This window comes from Acipenser ruthenus, chromosome 16, assembly GCF_902713425.1.
Source record: "Acipenser ruthenus chromosome 16, fAciRut3.2 maternal haplotype, whole genome shotgun sequence".
Classification (NCBI taxonomy): domain Eukaryota; kingdom Metazoa; phylum Chordata; class Actinopteri; order Acipenseriformes; family Acipenseridae; genus Acipenser; species Acipenser ruthenus.
Window position 1 is genome coordinate 12,238,479 of NC_081204.1, and position 19,567 is coordinate 12,258,045.

The following is a 19,567-nucleotide window of genomic DNA, read 5'->3' on the forward strand; positions in this document are numbered from 1 at the left end:
ATAGAAAATGTAAATAGTTACATAATAAATGTAGTAAATCACAAAACAAATATTGAACACAAATGCAGAATATTCCTCTATACTGGCTAGACAATTCTACAGTTATAAAACCACAGTCTTTCATACATTTCTTATTTTCAAATAAAATGCAACTTTATGTACTTTATTGAAATTCCTCTAGGTTTCATATGAAATGGCAGAATAACAGATGCATTTTCTTATTAAACATGTACTTACAATGCATACAGCAATAGGTGTAGAGATGTTTTATACATATACTGTATATAGAAATGTTTTGGACTTTTTCAAGTACAGCATAACTGAAGACAGGCTACTATGAGAATACACACACAGTTATTTGATGCAAAATGTTCCTGTGGTATTGGCAGCTGGTAGGAGCATGTGACCATGACCGTAAACCGTTGCCTAAGTTGTGCTTGGCATAACTTTTTCCCTGAGCTATAAAACCCGAAAAAGAGGGCTTTACCATCTGGTAAGGCCAACTTTGTGCAGTTGAATGTCTTATGGTGTGCTGCATCATAGCTTTAATTAGTGAGGGATGTCGTTGTTTTGTGGGTTCTGGCCTAAAAAAAAAAAAAAAAAAAGAAAAGAAATCTTACATGCTGCCTATCTCCGATTGTGGTATGGTTGTTTTTATCTAACACTTACAAATGTGAAAGAATAAAAGTGTTTTTATTTTTTAATTGGGATTTGAGTGTATTTAGACAGGATTAAGTATTTAAGTTACCAGTGGGTCCCAATGAAGGCAAAGGTTTCCCTAATTAAAATGATCTAGGAGATAACATAATGCTGACTGATGTTTGTTCAGTAACTTGTTCACAATGTGATCATAAAGTTTATTAAAAGCCTCCTAGAGAAGAGAGCACTGTGCCTGTTGTAACGTGCTGTAATAAAGTTGCTGAAAGTAATCAGTCTATATGCAAAGTTGTTGATTTTACCACTGAAGACTGTTGTGGTTACTATATCACTGCTGACACACCAAACCCTATTCCTGTTTTTTTTTTCTTTTTTTGTTTTACTAAACTCAATTTCAAATAGATAGATGGTCCCAGCATCCATATACCACAGTTTTCTGGCTGTGGCTATACATCGGCAGATTTCACACTTTAAGGATTTAATGTTGTCCTAATGTGCAGACTTAAGTTCAACTTCAACTGGGTAGTGATCACTCACATCCAGTGCCTAAAGAAACAAATAAAATGCATATTATCAAAATGTACTTCTCTTAGACTAGAAACATTGGATCTAAGGCTACCATACTGATAGCCCTCACAACTGATGGGAGGGGAGGGGAGGGTAGGAGGGTGTCAGTCGGCACAATTCTCCAGTAAGGACTTAGGGGACTCATTTAAAAAAAGAAAAATAGAAAGAAGTAGATCATTACAGGTCTTTGTGATTTGCTATGAACAAGTCTATAGACATTGGCCCCCAACAATGGGTTCTTTTTTGGGGTTGTAACATTGACATCCACTTGGATGGACTTGGCTTTTAATGCAGCGCAATGAGTCGAAAGTGATCACATTAAGTGACAAAGCTACTGAAACTTGTTGCACAAATTAACAAGTTTCAAGAAGAACCCAGGTCAGATCAAAATAGTTTTACAGGACGGTATGTTAAGTTAGGATATCTGATTTTCAAATACACTTACCAGTTCCATATCAAGCCCATACGCTTCCTGGAAATTAAAAGGTTTGGCTGAATGTGGAACAACAGCCTCCAGCATGTCATCCCCATAAATCACAATTCTGGAATAATAAATAGAAATAAAATGAAGACAGTGATTCTGGTGTCATATTACTATTAGGCATCTCTGGAAGCTGTATTTACCTGTCATAAGTGTTGTCATTCCCAGTATTGGCTGTGGTGTCGACGTCATCCCCAATCAGCCAGTGAAAACCAGGCTCAGTCCTGAGACGGATTTTTTTCATTTTCCTATTGGACACATAATCTCCATCTGCATTGAAGTCTCCAAGGATCATGATGTTCTGTGAAGAAAAGAGTTGGTTAGTGTTTGTGCTTTGGAATATTGACACCATCATTGGAGTACAAAAATAATTATAAATACCTGCAACTCTGCCCCCAGTGGGTGGGAGAAATAAAACAGCAATAAATAAATGTGGGGTTTCTTACACCCACTAGGGGAAGAGGATTTGTAGTTTTTTCCTGCTCCAAATATCGTCCTTCTCAGCAGAAAACTTCAGCCATAGCTTTGTAGTTTTCTGCTGAGAGAAGTGCAGGTTTTCTCCTGTATAAACTCCATTTAGAGAAAAAAGCCAACCCTTTATTAATATGGAGGGATTTACAAAGGACACATTATCACCAGGCACTGAAAAGCACCTTACAGAAACATCAGATTAATTATTGGTATGATAGTTTGTAATGCTATGGTATGACTAAATTGGATGACATACATCAGTTTTCCATTTCTTCTTGACGACCTGAAAGACATCGTAGAGCTCATCAATTTCCTTAAAGGAATCTCTAGGTGTGGTGTGCACTGGCATCAGGACCAGATCCTTCAGCACTGGAGCAGGGGAGAAACACTCAAATCAGCACACACAGAGCTGTATAGGGTTATGGTTCTTCAGTTGCCACGGATCTACAAAATGATTTCCATAAATACATTTTCTCCACTGTGGACATGGATTTAATTAGGTCTCACATGTCCAGTTTTGAATGAAACAGATGTTATAGCAAACATGTAGTTTTCATTTTAAAACATGATATCTGCTACTACACCAGGTTAAAGAAATCTCTGTTTGCAGGCCTTGCTTTCAGATAGTCTTTCAGTTTTATGGTAATTGCACAAAATTGTCCCCACTTCCTCTGATGAATGATGCCAGTAAGATTCTTTGACCCTGAAGATACTGCTGTGCTGAAATGACCTAGGCAGTGCAGCAGTGACAGACTTCCTGGAAGGCAAGACAAGACAACTGAGAACGTGTGCTTCTTTCAAAACTGCACATTTGTGACATATAGTGAATGAAAGTGCCAAACAGGTAAGATTTATCAGATCATTTTCTTAGCTACCGTCACTTTAAGGGTATCTTGTCAGTTCAGGACTGGGGGACAGTTTATATATATATATATATATATATATATATATATATATATATATATATATATATATATATATATATATTAGCGTTAGTTATCATTGGTTATGTTATACTGTAGGTACATAATACTTTTCTGGTAGCTAATCACTGCTTGTGCTTAAGGCCAGATTCATTTCTGACCTCCTGTGACCTACAGCACAGGAAGCTAATCAATATCTTAAAACAACTGTTTAACTTTTAATTACAGGGATGTATTTGACAAACCCATGCATCCTAAAAAACAAGTAAAGAACCAAGAGGCTGTTAGTACAGGAAAAGATGGACCAGTGATCATGTTTTAGCATTAATGAGAAGTCATTGATTTGGTTATCAGACCTTTAAGGTTAAATATATTGTGGGCTTCTCACCAAAAATGATCTAGTGTCTAGTGGTTAGGCACTCAAAACAGCAATCTAACCTAATTTAACCAGAAATAAACACAATGTGCCTTACAAAATAAAGGCAATACAGTATACTAGATAATATTACAACCTGGAGATCAAATAAAGATCAGTTACATATTCCAGAATACAAGCCTGTAAAAGAGGCTTTCAAAATAAGAACACATCTCCAGTGGTTTGAAGTTAAGATACAACGTGCAGTACTATTCTAGCAATGGTTCATACCTGTGTTTTTACAGGAGAAGCGCACAATGTATGGCTCCCTGGCAAAGGCATCCACATCGCCTTCTTGATTATCTTCATACTGGTAGGTATCAACTAGGTCCACTAAATCATCCCTTTAAAATTACATTAAAAATTGTATTTACTTGAAACGGGCCAAACCTTCGCAGACATAACATTTTTAATTAACTGCACAGACGTTGGCGATGTACAATTATGACTCCATCAAGACTACATCAAGTTTTGGCCAATTTCACCCTTCATATTACATCATCGGTCCAATGCATCCCTCCCCCCTCCCCCTCCACAGGAGAAAACTGTTTTATGAATGAATTGCAGTAGAAAGGTAATACCATTTCTTATGTATATTTCTTATTAGTAGATCATTCCTTACTCCTGCTGGTCGTGTTTGCAATTTGCAGATGGCACAGCCTCACAGCTTGGTTAAAGAGCAGCTTGGTAGGGGTATGAAATATCAGAGGTTTAATCAATGTTGTTGTTTCGAAACAGACAATGATGTACAAAGTGAATCTAAACAACAACAAGAATACATCAGTTACAGTAAGAGACCTCACTGCACACACAGTTACAGAAAGAGACCTCACTGCACACACAGTTACAGTAAGAGACCTCACTGCACACAAACTGGCATTTTTTTCTTTTTTAAACCGGTGTTGTCTTACCGGTAAAGGAATAGAAATTGCTCCTTGTATGTCTTTCTGCCCAGTCGTTTGCTGAGAGACATAGTGTAGTGATGGCTGGTTTGCGCCCTGCGAACACAAAGAACAAGCAAACAGTCTGAGAGTGTGTCACAAAGACGGCTGCAGTGGGTGACGTCAGACCAGAAACAGGAAGTAACACACAGAGACACAGGGTTTTGGTGAAGCTGAGCGTGTGATCGCGCTCAGCATTTAATAATTAAACAAAACAGAAAATAACAAGGTTGTAACAAAAACACAGGACACGGCACTTGAGCCAAAATAAACAGACAAACAAAACGTACTAACACACAAAACAAGTGGACGAACGTTAAACAAGTACCGTGCTGGCACTTCCAGCACACTGTAGCAATTGTTATTTCTAATAACTTATCTCCTCTCTCTCTCACCCGTTCTCCACTCACGAACACCCAACCCCGAGTGAGTGAAAATGTGCTGCTTTTAAACAGCTGTACTGAGACTCGATTGCTAATCGATCAATTGGAGTCTCGGTTCAACTGCACGTGAATTAATATAGTGCACTCCCGTGACCACACATTACATTTTAACCAGCACGTGAAGTGATTTGTGCCATCCTCGTGCCTAAATACAAATCTACATTTTAAACACTCGTGCTCGTAACCCATATTATATCCCGTGTATTTTATACATAAACACCAACATTTACACACAACACATAACATATAAACAAACTACGCACAAGGGCGTGGCCACATTGCCACAGAGTGATATAAAGCTTGCAAGCTTTTCAGGCAGGAAATCTATAGTACAAGTGCCTGGTACATTCATTGGTTAATCTGCAAGCCTATTACTGGCAAATTCCCATTAACCTATAAGGTATATAAACCTATTTCACAAACTCAGTCTTGTCGTGCTTTCGATTTACCACCTCCTCCCCAACCACCACCACCACGTCACTCCCAGCCTCGTCCTGAGGGGGGGAGTATACGATGCTCCTCTGCCTCATCATTTTTGTTCACCATGATGAACACATAGATTTATTATTTTATTGTTTGTTTTTTAGCAGGCAGCACCGGGATGCTCTGAAGGAGGAGGCTGTGCTCCAACTATTTTTACTCTACTTATTTTTCTTCACCCATTGTTGAGTTCAATGTTTTTGGAAATCTGTAAGATTTTGTATTATAATAAAGGTGATTATTTAACGCAAGATTGTCCTGACTGAAAGGACAGGGATGAGACAGATACTGAGCTGGTCCTCAGAGTGACTGTCTAGTGGCTGGTTTCCAATGTTGTCATTTTTTAGCAATTTCCATATAGTACTGTTCCCTCGGCCATTGCAAAAGCGTTTCCTTATCCAATTTTAAAGTACACAGTTTAATTACACATACATTTCCTATTGAACATTGCACACCAAGTCTGTAATTGTCGTATGAGAGGGATGCACTAGTTCTGAACATTGTGGGAAATGGATGGTAATTGAGGACAGGATGAAGGGGCTAGCAGTGAAGCGAGGTTCTCTTGCCTGTGATTGATAAAGGGCATTTTGAGGGTGTTTCTATCAGTGCTATGTTACTGCTATAATTGATAAAATCCCACAGTAATTTTCCTACTTGTTCAGTTCAGTCAGGAATTTTTCCACAGCTTTTCCATTGGCATCAACAACTTCCAGAATGAGGATGATGTCATATCGAGACACGATCTGGAAAAAAAAGAGTGGGACAAAAAGTCACAAAGTGCATCATGGGATTTAAAATACATAGAACTAACAAAATAACTCCAGTTAATATTACCTAATACAGTCATGCTTTATTTTAAGGCTGTTTTTTTGTTCATTAACTGTTAACAAACAGCTAATAAACATGTTAATTATTTATTTTCTGTAAACTGTTAGTTAATAACACTATGTAACACAATTTTTGTTCCTGGGTAGTAAGTGTTATTTCCTAATTGCTTATGTCCCAAAAGTATAGAAAATGACTATTATTCCCCACAAACTTTGCTTTTGTGACCAGGACAGTGGTATTTTGAAATTTACCTATTTCCAATGAGAAAACGGGCGAATTTGTGTCTTTTCGTTCACATAAAGTCAGAAAAAAACAACATATGAATCCAAATTAACATGTATTTATACTAAAGTAATACAAAAATGACTACAAAAGATTTAGAAGTGAGTAGTTTTTCGAGATTTACGATTATACTGTAAATCACTTTCACGAATCAGCCCCCAAATGTAGTCTCCCATCATGTTCTCGTCATGCTGTCCTTGGTAGCGGCGTTCAAAGTCCAGTATATCCTGGTGGAAGCGCTCGCCTTGCTCCTCTGAATACGCTCCCATGTTCTCCTTGAATTTACCAAGATGAGCATCAAGGATATGGACTTTGAGGGACATCCTACAGCCCATTGTGCCGTAGTTCTTCACCAGAGTCTCAACCAGCTACACATAGTTTTCGGCCTTGTGATTGCCCAGGAAGCCCCGAACCACTGCAACAAAGCTGTTCCAAGCCGCTTTCTCCTTACTAGTGAGCTTCTTGGGGAATTCATTGCACTCCAGGATCTTCTTTATCTGTGGTCCGACAAAGACACCTGCTTTGACCTTTGCCTCAGACAGCTTAGGGAAGAAGTCTTGAAGGTACTTGAAGGCTGCCGACTCCTTATCTAGAGCTCTGACAAATTGTTTCATAAGGCCCAATTTGATGTGCAGTGGTGGCATCAGCACCTTCCGGGGGTCCCAGCCGTACTCATCATACTTCAAGGCGTAGAGCAAGGTCTTGATGCTGTTGTAATCCTCTTTGAGGTGCACCGAGTGAGCCAGGGGAAGAGACGGGTACTTGTTACCATTATGGAGCAGCACGGCTTTGAGGCTCCTGGATGAGCTGTCAGTGAAGGACAGTATAACGAGAACATGATGGGAGACTACATTTGGGGGCTGATTCGTGAAAGTGATTTACAGTATAATCGTAAATCTCGAAAAACTACTCACTTCTAAATCTTTTGTAGTCATTTTTGTATTACTTTAGTATAAATACATGTTAATTTGGATTCATATGTTGTTTTTTTCTGACTTTATATGAACGAAAAGACACAAATTTGCCCGTTTTCTCATTGGAAATAGGTAAATTTCAAAATATCACTGTCCTGGTCACAAAAGCAAAGTTTGTGGGGAATAATAGCCATTTTCTATACTTTTGAGGCATAAGCAATTAGGAAATAACACTTACTACCCAGGAACCAAAAAAAAAAAAAAAAAATTGTTACACGGTGTAATATATAATAGGCCAGCTAAAACTGCAAACACCAGAGTCCTATGGATGATCAATCAAACACCAGAGCCCTATGGATGATCAATACATGTATTTGCTAAATGATTACAATTTTCGGTGCTTTTCCAATGACTCACATGTTTTCAGTGCCCAAATCATATTCATGCGACGCCTCAAAGTGGAATGCAGGGACAAGTCAGAAGTGTAGCAGTGCAGATTTCTTCAAAGAGCAATAAGTACACTTTGTTTATTAACAGTGTAACAGCGTGGAGGCTGGGTGCAAACCGATGACTCCATGCACCGCAAGCGAGTGTCTAAAACACAATGCTATGAAAAGATTACCAAGTCGGAGCCGTTTTATCGGGACTCCGAGAGAAATAAAAATATCCTGAATAAGGGATGTCCCAATTAAACCCGAGACATTTTGAAACGACCTTAGTCACGCTTTTTTGTTTCTAAATGAAAAGAAAAAGAATGAAATTGCATCACATTATGATTAAATGTTAAATACATAATTTAAAATGAGTCCATTTTTTTTTATTCCTAAACAAAATGAATCTCTGTTTTTTATTGCTACATAAAATGAAAAACAAAAATGAAATCACATCTTCTCACAAGGCGAGACACCTGCTATGTTGACACGCCAAAAGTAGAATCAAGAGATTTGGCATTCGATCTACGAGATTTATTTTCAAAACATAAACCAATATTTCAGTGCTCAGAGACAACCAATATTTTCAGTTGTTTTTTAAAACTTGTTAATAACAGCTTATATTGAGTCTACAACACCTCAAATCTCTTACAAACCTCGATTAGTGCTTCTCAAAATGCATAAAGAAATCAGACAAGCCAGATCACCATTCAACATTACAAACAACATTATCTATTATCGTACCTGTTACTGCTGCTGTGATAACAGCTACTGGAGTGTTGCATGTTTAGCAATATGAAAGAGCTGGAAACCAACTGGTCCAGTCTGGGTTGAATTTGCATCTACAGTGTTTGCGGTTCTTTGAGTTTTCTAACATGACCAACGTATATCTTTCGAAAAGCGAAAAATCCTGAGATCAACAGTACTGTCGCGAGATCGCAACCAAGTCTTAATTTAACTTAGAATTCGCGAGAGTTGGCAATACTGCGTCAACTTTATTTGCAACAGCATCCTAAGAAACCACAGGGGACTACAACTTCAAGCGTTCAATGTGGTTTACACAATTTACGCAAGTCACAGCGTAATCACGTACTCACTGCACTGTGCATGCAAACCTGTCTTGCTCTGAAAAGCTATCTCTGTTCATCATTTGAAAATACTGTGTGCCAATGAAACGAAGTGACATCCCAATTAAACTACATAAATAGCACTGGGAAGAACCATCTCCGAGAGTTGTATCCCATTTAAGCAGAAATCGCTATTATCAGTATCACAATTAGGCGGTGCCAACTGTATAAGCAATCTGTGTCAATTTAGGTTAGATTTACTCAAATTATTTTCTTAGCTCTATGTACTTTAAAAGGGTAAATTGAACTGACATTAAGTCCTGTAGTTTATTTGAAGTCAATTAGGAGTAAACCTCCTCTTCTCACCTTGATGATTGTTGACAGCACCTTTGTGTTAGATATTTTATTCATTCCAAACTTTTGGATGTTAAAGGAGGCAATCCTCAAATGCGCTGATGACTGAGATCTTCATAGGGAGAGGAGAAATAAGAACATACATTGTATCGACCTTCTGACTCTCGCACAGAGTTAGCACAGCCTCAAAATGAAAGCTGGTTTGCACTCACTCCTTATCTGCTCCTTGCCATCTATTGCCGGGTTTTGGTTCAACTTCTCTAGATCCAGGTTCAGTTCCAGGACTGCTCTTTATCTGATCTTCAGACTTCAGTTCAACCTCCACAGGGTAATGGTCACTGACATTCAGAGCCTAAAAACACAAAGAGAATTGAACAAGATGGAGATTACTTCAGAGGTCTAAGGAGAATCAAAATTTATTGGGAGTCACTTTGAGTAGCTTGAATTGTGGTTATGCTACACACGGGCAGCTGGTAAAACCTGATCCATTTATTTTTACAAAGTAACATAAGAAAATGTATAAACCAGAGGAGGCCATTCGACCCATAAATGCTCCTCCTCCTAGCTGCTGATTTACAGAGACGTAAAGGATCTCAGTGACTCAGCATCAACAACATGGCTAACCCATTCATACACTTCCCACACTGAGGGCAACAGTTCTCTACCCTTGTAGTGGTTTCCGTGATGAGATCAAAAGTATTGGCTTGGGTTATTCTCATCAATTCCTTTTAAAAATGTCAACCGAGCCCCACCCTAATCCTTATTTGTTCTGTGCAAAATATATTAAGTTCCCTCAAACTACCTAAATGATTCATTTCAGCCCTGGGATCAGTCAGATTGTTGTTCTCTGGACTCTCTCCAAGGACACAGTGCTCTTTTTGTATTGCAGGGACTTGAATAGAACACAGTATTGAATATGCAATCTCACCAGTGCATTACACAAACTCATCATAATCCTATTTTATTTGTATACTTGAATATAATAACAATTAGGGCTGGTTCAATTAAAGAACTAAAACGTAAACTTTAGATGTCAAGCTTTGGAAGCTTGTAGCCTGTGCTTTATCTTTAAAACGCATCAATATGTACAATGGCCATAATTGTCCCTCATTATTAGGGAGTGTTTGATAATTAGGAGTAGTCAATTGTTCATATATCAGTTTAACTGTAGTCACTATAAGAAAATCTTGAGTTGTTAGACAAAATTGCAAGTCAGTTCCAGCAAATTTTGGCCTAATTTTCTCAGGGCTCCATATATTACCATGCATGCAGGGTTGGCCAAAGTTGGCTATTCCATGCCTGGTCTTTGTTCCAACCCTGTTCTAAATTGTTTAACTGAACCAATTAAACCTCCACCCAAGTAGTTCATTAGTAGTTCATTATCTCATTTTATCTGTTAAACCTGGAGTGGAATGGACCTCCAGGACTGTGACTGAACACCCTTGCTCTAAAGGTACATGACTTAAACCAAGATACAAAAGGTTAATTTTCTGTATATTTTATATTCATCTATTTTTAAAGGACATTATATTGGGACATTATGTTCTTCAAATACACGTACCTTTTCTATACCCAGTCCGTATTCTTTCCGGAAGTTGAAAGGTTTGGCTGAATTTGGAACTATTGCGTCCAGCATGTCATCCCCGTAAACCACAATTCTAGATTAGGAAACAGAAACAAAATGAATCTAACATCAATTATGATCACAAAAAAACAGCTCCAAAATCACGTCATGAAAATGTAATACACTAACAAACATTACTAAAATGACTTCAAATAATAACAATAATGTTATTACTTAGATTTCAAATTATTATTGTGGTTATTAATTACTATTAGTTATAAATACATTTTAAAAAGCATCTTGTTTCAGAGTTTGTTTCTATGGAAGCTTATAACTTCAGAACGCCTGCTTGGATTGATGTAAAAATGTATACACATCTTATAGTGTAGGATTATAACACAAATAATTGCAGATTTCCAAAACACCCCTCTGAATATTATAATCAGTTGTCGTGTTAGCAAGTTTCTTAGTTTTTTTCATTTTAACTGGATATACTATAGACCAGTCTCTAATTCCTGAGTTTGTCTAGTTTTGTTAATGGATTTTCTCTTTTTAGATAAAGAAAAAAACAAACAAACAAACTTAAGTAAATGATTTTGTGCATTTATCCGCTGTGTCAATATTACCCCCATATTTACCTGAGGAAAAAAATATATATATTTGTACAAATTATCGTTTTTATATTTGTTTTTATATAGGACATTTTGTTTAAAATTAAAAACAAAACAAATAGCTGGAAAAAATCAGCTTGATACTGGGCAGAAATATTCCAGTTATCTTAACTAATATATCCTTCTTGTTTAGAATCACATTGTGTACCACTGTTTCTGTTTCAAACGAAGGAGCTTAAAAGCACCTCTGTGACCTCCCAAGGGCTCTCAAACATGCCAGTTCATCTGGTACACCAGCTTTGAACCCTCAGCCTGTCCTCCCTGTATCACCCCTGCATGTAAGAAGTATGACATAGAAATTGTCTCGGTGACTTATTGTAGCTAACACCACTGACACCTATAATCAACACGTGCACTCTTCACACCGTACCACTTACTGTACTACCCAGAGATATCATTTCAACATTGAAGACATTGAGAAAGACTTTTAGTGAGAACGTTTGTCATTGGATTTCATTTAGTATTCCTAGTTCCAACACATATAGAAGAGCTTATTAGGTTTACCAACCAAAACGTTAACATGCTGATTTGCATAAAACAAAATGAAAATAAGTCTTCCTATCAGATGTATGATGGCAAGATAACACAAGGCTATTACAGAGTGAGGTCATTGTGTGCTAAACTCTGCTCACGGTACTGTAGTTTACCTGTCATAAGATTTATTCTTGTTACTGGTTGTGGTGTTGACATCATCACCAATCAGCCAATGAAAAGCAGGCTCAGTCCGGAGGCGTTTTCCTCCCACTTTCTTATCAGACATATATCTGCCTTCTGTATGGAAGTCCCCCAGAATCATGACATTCTGTGAGGGAAAAAAAGCATTTTATTAATGAAGGGCACATAACATTATATTCCGGTTCTGAGTAGAGCAGTCACTTTCCTAGCCCCCAAAAGCTAACTCGTTTTACACAGCAACATCAAATTCTTAAGCAACCTAAGCCAGCCAGTCCAAAAAATAACCCCCCCCCCCCCAAAAAAAAAAAACCATTAAAAACAAAATCCTTATACTCAAACTTGTCTTTGTTTGCATTTGAATTCATGTCGCCACAGTCAGTTATCTGTTTTTTAATGAATTATTTGATATTGTATGAATATGGTACCATACAGTTTGGTATGTTATGGTACGATTAGATTGGTTGACATACGTCAGTTTTCCATTTCTCCTTCACGGCCTGAAAAACATCGTAGAGCTCATCGATTTCCTTTAAGGAGTCTTGAGGATTAGCTCGTACTGGAATCAGAACCAGATCCTTCAGCACTAAAGCAGGGGAGAAACACACAGCTAAGCACACTGCTGCAGCTCTCTTATACCAGCTGACAGATCACTCATTACTCATATGGTTCTTAACTGGTAACAATATCCAAAATATACAGAAATATGACCCCATTGGCTCTGCATGTTAGGATCCCCAGTGGAAATAGAACCTGATCAAGTTTAGGCATTCACGATGGCATTCATTTCACGATATGCAGGCATCATGATACATGTGATGGTCCTAATGGGCTACTTGTATGGTGCATAATAAAATCAAAAGGCCATGTAATGATGGACCATTTTGTTAAATGACAAACATCAAATGGGATTGTGATAAAGAGAGTAAGAATCAATGTTGTAAATCTCCCTCCCGACCACAAAGGGCGCTGTGTAAGGTTGGTAGAATGCTTATGACGGGTCAATTGGATGGTGGGCGGAAACAGGAAGTCGGCCATCTTGGTGGAGGCACATAGCTACGGGCCAAGCAGCGATTGTAAAGAAAGTATCATGATTCATCATTATACAATGAATCCTTACACCCCTAATCAACTCGAGGTTATTTGTAGATGATTAAAATATGGTCCCATCTACTTAGGTTTAAGGATAGGGTGTGGATTAGGTATATAGGGTTGGGCCATTTTAATGATCCACTATGAATGAGGTTATACTGCTCTTTGAGATCCTATATATATTTACAGACCTGGTGCACCCCAACTTACCTGTGTTTTTACAGGAGAAGCGCACAATGTATGGCTCCCTGGCAAAGGCATCCACATCTCCTTCTTGATTATCTTCATACTGGTAGGTATCAACTAGGTCCACTAAATCCTCCCTTTAGGTGAAAACATAAACACTTTGTTTACTTAAATCAAGGAAAATCGGTCAGGTTTTATCCGTTTGTACCTTGCATTTGGTCAAATAAAGCATGTGGAATAGTGATTTCCGTTTGGTAGATATGCAGTGTTTACTGTAGTACAGATACAGGTTAGCTTCACCTTTACATGATCTCTCAAACTGGTTGTTTGCATTCACTGTGGAAAGATATAAGTGTAAGGATTTCCCTCCTATTTTCAAACTTAAACAGTTGGTAGCACTGTACATTGTGTCCCTATCAACAGTGTTATAATACTATAATTACACATTATGTCCCTATCTACATTGTTATTACACTGTAGTGACCTGTTAATTACAAATGTGGTGTAGTTACAAAGCAACAGCACTTTTGATTTCAAAATGGCAAATGCAGGTAGTTGCTAAAGTCTTCAGTAACAGTTTCCAAGAGAAAAAAAGTGATACCCAAATGTAATTTATTCTTTCTTTCTTTTTTAAATCTTACCGGTAAAGGAATAGAAATTGCTCCTTGTATCTAGTTCTGCCCAGTCGTGTGCTGAGAGACATGCGGTACTGGTGACCTGTTTGTGCCCTGTGAACACAAAGAAAAAACAGCTGTGAAAAATGTACATTCCCTTTTATAGAAGCAAGAAACTAAACTGAAGCCTTACACTTTATAATTGAGGAACACAAGACATAAAAGTGAATTATATTTCTCTATCTAGGTATGTAGAAATGAATAGGTGTTTTTATCCTTGAGTAATTTAAAGACTGGAGTAAACACTTTAAAAATCTGTCCCAGGTGCTTGAATGAACCTATATGGTGAGGTGGCAATGTGACTGAATCCACTACCCTTCCTCCTGTACAACTCAAAACCAGTCTGGGACTTAACGGGTTAGCAGCTGCAAATGTTATTTAAATTGCTTACTTACCTTTCCCTTAACCATTGTGATTGGTTCGGGGTTCTGTACCTCATTTTTCTCTAAAGCTCCCTTTACCTGGCTTTGAGTTTGCTCAGGACTAAACAACCTTCCTCGTTTCATTCGAATCACGTGACAACGTGACTTTTTTTTCACTCTGCTAGCCCTCTTAATTCTACAACGAGAAAGGATCTTAGCCCCGGCACATGGGATTCTCCAGACAAGGTCAATGCCAGGTCAATGCAGATTAGGAGAAAAATGGGAATATTGGAACCGAATCCAGAACCACTCGAAATGATTGCAAACATCACAAAACAGTAAGGGAAAATCTATTAAAATTACAACTGAAGTTCCTTACAAGTGAAATGAGTTCTCAGTAGACTTTACTTCACATCAGAAAACCAAGGGACAATTCAGCACAATGGCAGCCCCAGTTCAAAGACTGGACCAATACTGAAACACAGAGGAGCAGTAGAGTTCACAAAGTGCCTTCCCCATATTAGCTGTCATGCCATTGTCTCAGACAAGCTCCAGAATCACCCAGTATTAAAAGAGCAGTCATAGTGATTTCATACTTGTTCAGTTCACTCAGGAATCTGCTCGCTGAGGTTTCCTTGGCATCAACAAATTCCAGGATAAGGATGATGTCATATCGAGATACAATCTAAAAAAAATATTTAGGAGAGATGTTGCATACACAGAGTTCATTTTAACATTGTAAATCCATAGATTACTCTGTCCTTCTGAAGATCCAGTCACTATCTGTGATGGTTTGATAGTAATACATTATACATTGGGTACATATAAACATTGCAGTATGAAACAACTAGTTACCACTTTATGTGGCAGGTGGATTTGGGATATTAGTAATACTATTTCAGACTGTACAAGCACAAAAGTATCAATATAACTTTGGATGAAGAGGATTGATTGGGCATTAACTAGAAAAGTGAAGTAAAAAGATACTGGGGGTGATTTTCACAGCTAAGAAGTGTAAATGTACTATTTTTTTCCAAAAGGCAAACAAAACACTAAAGTAAATACCTGCTGTGTTTATTTCTAGTTTTTCTATGTTCTGTAATTGTAAAGTAAACGCCTTTGAAATTCAGGCCCAGTGTGTGTTTAAAATATATTGGAATATTGTATAAACACCAACAAAGAACAGAACTGCTGAAAATTCAGAAAAGAGCAACTAGACTAATCCCAGGACTTCAAGGGTATGAGCTATGAATTTAGGTTGAGAGAACTGAACATATTCAACCCCAGCACAGAGATCAGGACCAATGGGCATAAGAAGCTGAGTGGAGCTAGATCCAGGACAGAGGGTAGGAGGTACTTTTTTCAGAGAGTGGTGGGTCTCTGGAATAAGTTGCCAAGTCATGTTGGTTGGTTCTGCTCAGTTTTTGGGTTCCTCTACTGCCTGGATGTGGTTCTGGAACCACTAGGAACTGATGCTCTAATTGAATAGGCCTCTAGTCTTCAAAATAAACTGCAGTCATTTAAAAAAAAAACTGCAAATAAAGTAATTGTGTTGTTATCAACACATTATAAGACATACCAAACTATGTAATACGCTCATTACCAAATACAATATTTAAATCAGCACACGTTCTTTTGAACGGTAGTAGTCATTATTTGAAGGAATTTTATTTATACATTTAGAAGCAATTGTGATAACAAGATTTGGTTTGCTGTACTTTGATAAAACAAATTGAGCTAATATTAAGTTTTGTAGTTTACTTGAAGCCAAGCAGTCTTCCATCGTGATTATTAACATTTTATAGACAGTGGCGGTAAACCAGATACTTCTGTCCTCACCTTGATGATAGTTGACAGGACTTCCTTGTTGGATATTTTATTCACCCCAAATCTCTGGATGTTAAATGATGCAATCTTCATGTTGGCTGAGGAGAGGGATCTAGATTCAGAGAGGATAAAAAGAACAAGACGTTTATTGAAGTTCCTCTTCTCTGATTCTTACTGTCAGTCAACCAAGCAAAGCAATCAACAAAGCAATCGAAAACCACACTCAGAACAAAAGGATTCGCAAAGCCTTAAAAGGTCCTTGACTTGTCTTCTATATAGATCAACACACAGAAGTTATTTAAAAACGTTATTTCAATAGTAGAAAAGGCTCTTCAGGTGACCTCTTCATCACTAAACACTTCAGATGTATTTTTAGTTCATTTTGCTTATATATTTCTGCTTGTAAGAGACCTTTTATGGGATTGTTCTGTTGTTGATGACTCTTTCTTGCTTAAAAGTATTTGTAAAACTGTTCTGGTATCTGGTGCAATTTCAGTTTCTAACAAAACAGCATGCACATACCACTGCTAGTAAATGTATTGCCCGAAGCTGACATGATAAAAGTGTATTAAGAGTAATCTCACATGGTTGAGATTTCCATCCCCAAGGCACATTCTCTAGATTTATTGTGCATGTAACCCTTATAAAAGTTTCCCAGAATGAAGTTGAATACTCTTCCTGCAATGTAAGTGTAATAAAATGTAATAAGGCATAGTGAAGGCATGGTAAAGCATAGGTAAGTATTGCAAAGACCAGCAAGGTATGGTAAAGCATATTAATAAGCATGAGGTAAACTACAGTTAATGCATAGTATATGAGAAAAGCATGGGAAAACTGCAAAAATATCTTGCAAAAATCATCAAAGCAATTTGGAGTCTGAAGTCTGGTGCCCCGCAAAGTCAGCTCAGGTTGCAAGAAGTGTGTTCAACTCCAGTCTGTCTGGAATCTCTATTCCTGTCAATTTATTTTTTATTATTGGTTTTTAATTTGGGGTAATTAAAGCTGAAAAGAAAATTAAAACAGTCCTAGAACTGTATTTGGAAAACTAATATTAGAAACCTTTCAGTTCAACATGAAAAATATCACATGGTTAATCAAACATTTACACAGAAACAATATTATTTTTGTGGTGTTATTCAAGGTTATAGCGATAATAAATTTGAAGAGTGGATATTGTTTCTTTAGATTTACTATGATATGGAAGTGGAAGTTTAAAGAAATGTATTGTTTTAGATTATTATTATTTTTTTTTTTATAAACATGAGGTTTAAAATTGAACATGTAAGGTGTTAGATACGATTCCACCCATCTCACTCACTCTCTTTCCTATTGTGCCAGTAATGGCATGAAGTGGCCAAACCTGTTTCACAGTTAAACAGCTGCAAGAACTGGGAAATGAATGCCCTGTGGTGTTGTCTTTGATGCTTCTGTATTTAGTATTTTGTGGCTACTTGGTTTCAAAGAATGATGTTAAAAAGAGGAAACGCAGGACACTATTGCAGTGCACTTCCTTCTTGGGTTGTTTAACATTTTCCACTTTTTTCCTGACATATAGTTCCTACACGTTCCTACACGTTTAGTTCCTATGTTCAAGATACTCCACTATTTACTTTATTTCTTAATTTGATTCAATACTCTCTTCCATTTTAATAGTCCAATCTAATAGTCCTGTTTTTCAGACCTGTTTTGCAGAGGTGTTGCTTCATATAATTGCACTGTTTACTAAACAAGGGAAACTGCGAACAGTCAGACCAATATAAACTCAACCTGTCTATTGTGAAGACACCAGTACAACACCAGGATATAAAGGACATGTTCCCCCATGTTTGCTCTTTCCCTCCTTATAAAAAGTACCCTCTTCAAAGATAACATGCTGTGTAATCTAAATAGCAACTTAGGCAGAACAATTATTGCAGATTAGAGATACCTTGTCTTGTGGCATGTGGCACAAATATGACTGGTTGTAATTGTAATGAATGCCCCTGTATTCAGACTATTGGCAATTGAAATATAATGACAGGTCCTTAAAACAAGAAAAGACCAAAAAAACTAGCCATATAATAATTATAACTGAAGGAATCATCAACAGTACTTAAAGACAACAGTTTCCCTCACTAAGAAGACTTCTTATCTCCTTGAAAACATGATGCACCCTAATGTTATCTTTACTACCAGGAAAGATGAATTTGGCCAAAAATTTTGCATCACCCTATAGAAATAACTGAATACACCTGCTGAATGTAATGTAATGCTAACATATTGAATTACATACCGGTTTGTAGTTTTTCATATACTTAACAAAAAACTGACAAACTGAAAAATGTGACATTTTGAAATGACATTAAATACTTTACTACTAATATGGCTTCTGGTACACAGTTGCAATACCATTTTGTAGTTTCTTTGATTACAGGATGTTAAATAAGATATTTTGGCCAAAGTTGTATAGCAATGGCAATATATTGGAAAACATACTGAGATTTTTTTCGTCAGTTTTTCGTTAAGTATATGGAAAACTGAAAATCGGTATGTTAACGTGACATTATTCAGCAGGTTTCATTCCACTTTATAAAGCAAAATGTGTTAATTCTATAATTCTAACGCTTTTGGTCATAGCTGCAAGCCAGACAATCAGGAAATAGACTTAGATCTCACCACAGGCTGATGTGACTGGTTTCTATATCAACAACATGGCTTTTACTTTTGTTATGAATTCAATATTAGTTTGTAGGTAATTGAATTGGAACTACTTCTTTTACTTTAAAAAGTACCCGTCTTTATACAACAATGATCATATTTTTCACCACAGAACAGAATTCCATTCATTTATATTGTGACTACCTGTTTAAAATCTCACAGGGATTGCCTGACCCACAATGACTGAAAACACTAAAGTCTTGAAAGTTCAGGTCTTGTTTTTCAAAGGTACATTCCTACAAGAACAACAAGTAAAGTAATACAAGCAGCTCAGCATTGAAACAATAACATGAATAACTTTTCTTTTTGTCTTTTGGTTGATTAATACAGCCTAACTGTACCTACCCATATTGAAAGGTGTGTGCTACAACTAAGAAACTAAATCTATACATGTACAGTACAGTAAAGACAGCAGGGAAGTAAATGTCCTCTTACCGCTGTTGTCTTCACACTGGAGATGACTGGGTGCCTCTTGTCAGCTCTGAGTAGGGACTGTACTAGAGGTAGTAAACACTTGGCTTAAGCCCAGAATGAAGCCCAGCCCCCATTGTACAAGCAAAAAAAAAAA

General features: G+C 37.2%; 1 protein-coding gene across 5 annotated transcripts; it reads right to left on the minus strand.

Annotated features, from left to right (window-relative positions):
- Positions 1–996: 996 nt before the first annotated feature.
- On the minus strand, positions 997–19,567 carry LOC117412394 (deoxyribonuclease-1-like). 5 transcript variants are annotated; one of them, XM_034020778.3, is made up of 17 exons: positions 19,435–19,565; positions 16,315–16,414; positions 15,072–15,160; positions 14,081–14,167; positions 13,464–13,576; positions 12,635–12,747; positions 12,137–12,291; positions 10,816–10,912; positions 9,467–9,606; positions 9,267–9,366; positions 6,033–6,121; positions 4,426–4,512; positions 3,746–3,858; positions 2,433–2,545; positions 1,849–2,006; positions 1,670–1,766; positions 997–1,203 (listed from the first exon to the last, which is right to left on the minus strand). In XM_034020778.3, exons 2-17 carry the CDS (start codon positions 16,393–16,395, stop codon positions 1,147–1,149), a joined length of 1,689 nt encoding a protein of 562 aa, XP_033876669.1. In that variant the 5' UTR covers positions 16,396–16,414; positions 19,435–19,565; the 3' UTR covers positions 997–1,146. The 5 variants fall into 5 exon arrangements, 2 of the variants coding, with proteins under 2 accessions (XP_033876669.1, XP_033876670.1); XM_034020779.2 differs by lacking the exons at positions 997–1,203; positions 1,670–1,766; positions 1,849–2,006; positions 2,433–2,545 and adding an exon at positions 2,552–2,933 and having other exon boundaries at positions 19,435–19,567; XR_004545922.2 differs by lacking the exons at positions 997–1,203; positions 1,670–1,766; positions 1,849–2,006; positions 2,433–2,545; positions 9,267–9,366 and having other exon boundaries at positions 3,810–3,858; positions 19,435–19,567.

What these genes read in the sequence shown, in the direction of transcription:
- LOC117412394 (XM_034020778.3), bottom strand. Translation starts at nt 16,395, where the DNA reads ATGAAGATTGCATCATTTAACATCCAGAGATTTGGGGTGAATAAAATA. An exon ending in CAATTTCTATTCCTTTACCG is followed by an intron (nt 3,859 to 4,425) that starts GTAAGACAACAC and finishes GTAATTTTAAAG; the next exon opens with GGATGATTTAGTGGACCTAG. An exon ending in AATGACAACACTTATGACAG is followed by an intron (nt 1,767 to 1,848) that starts GTAAATACAGCT and finishes TTATTATTCCAG; the next exon opens with AATTGTGATTTATGGGGATG.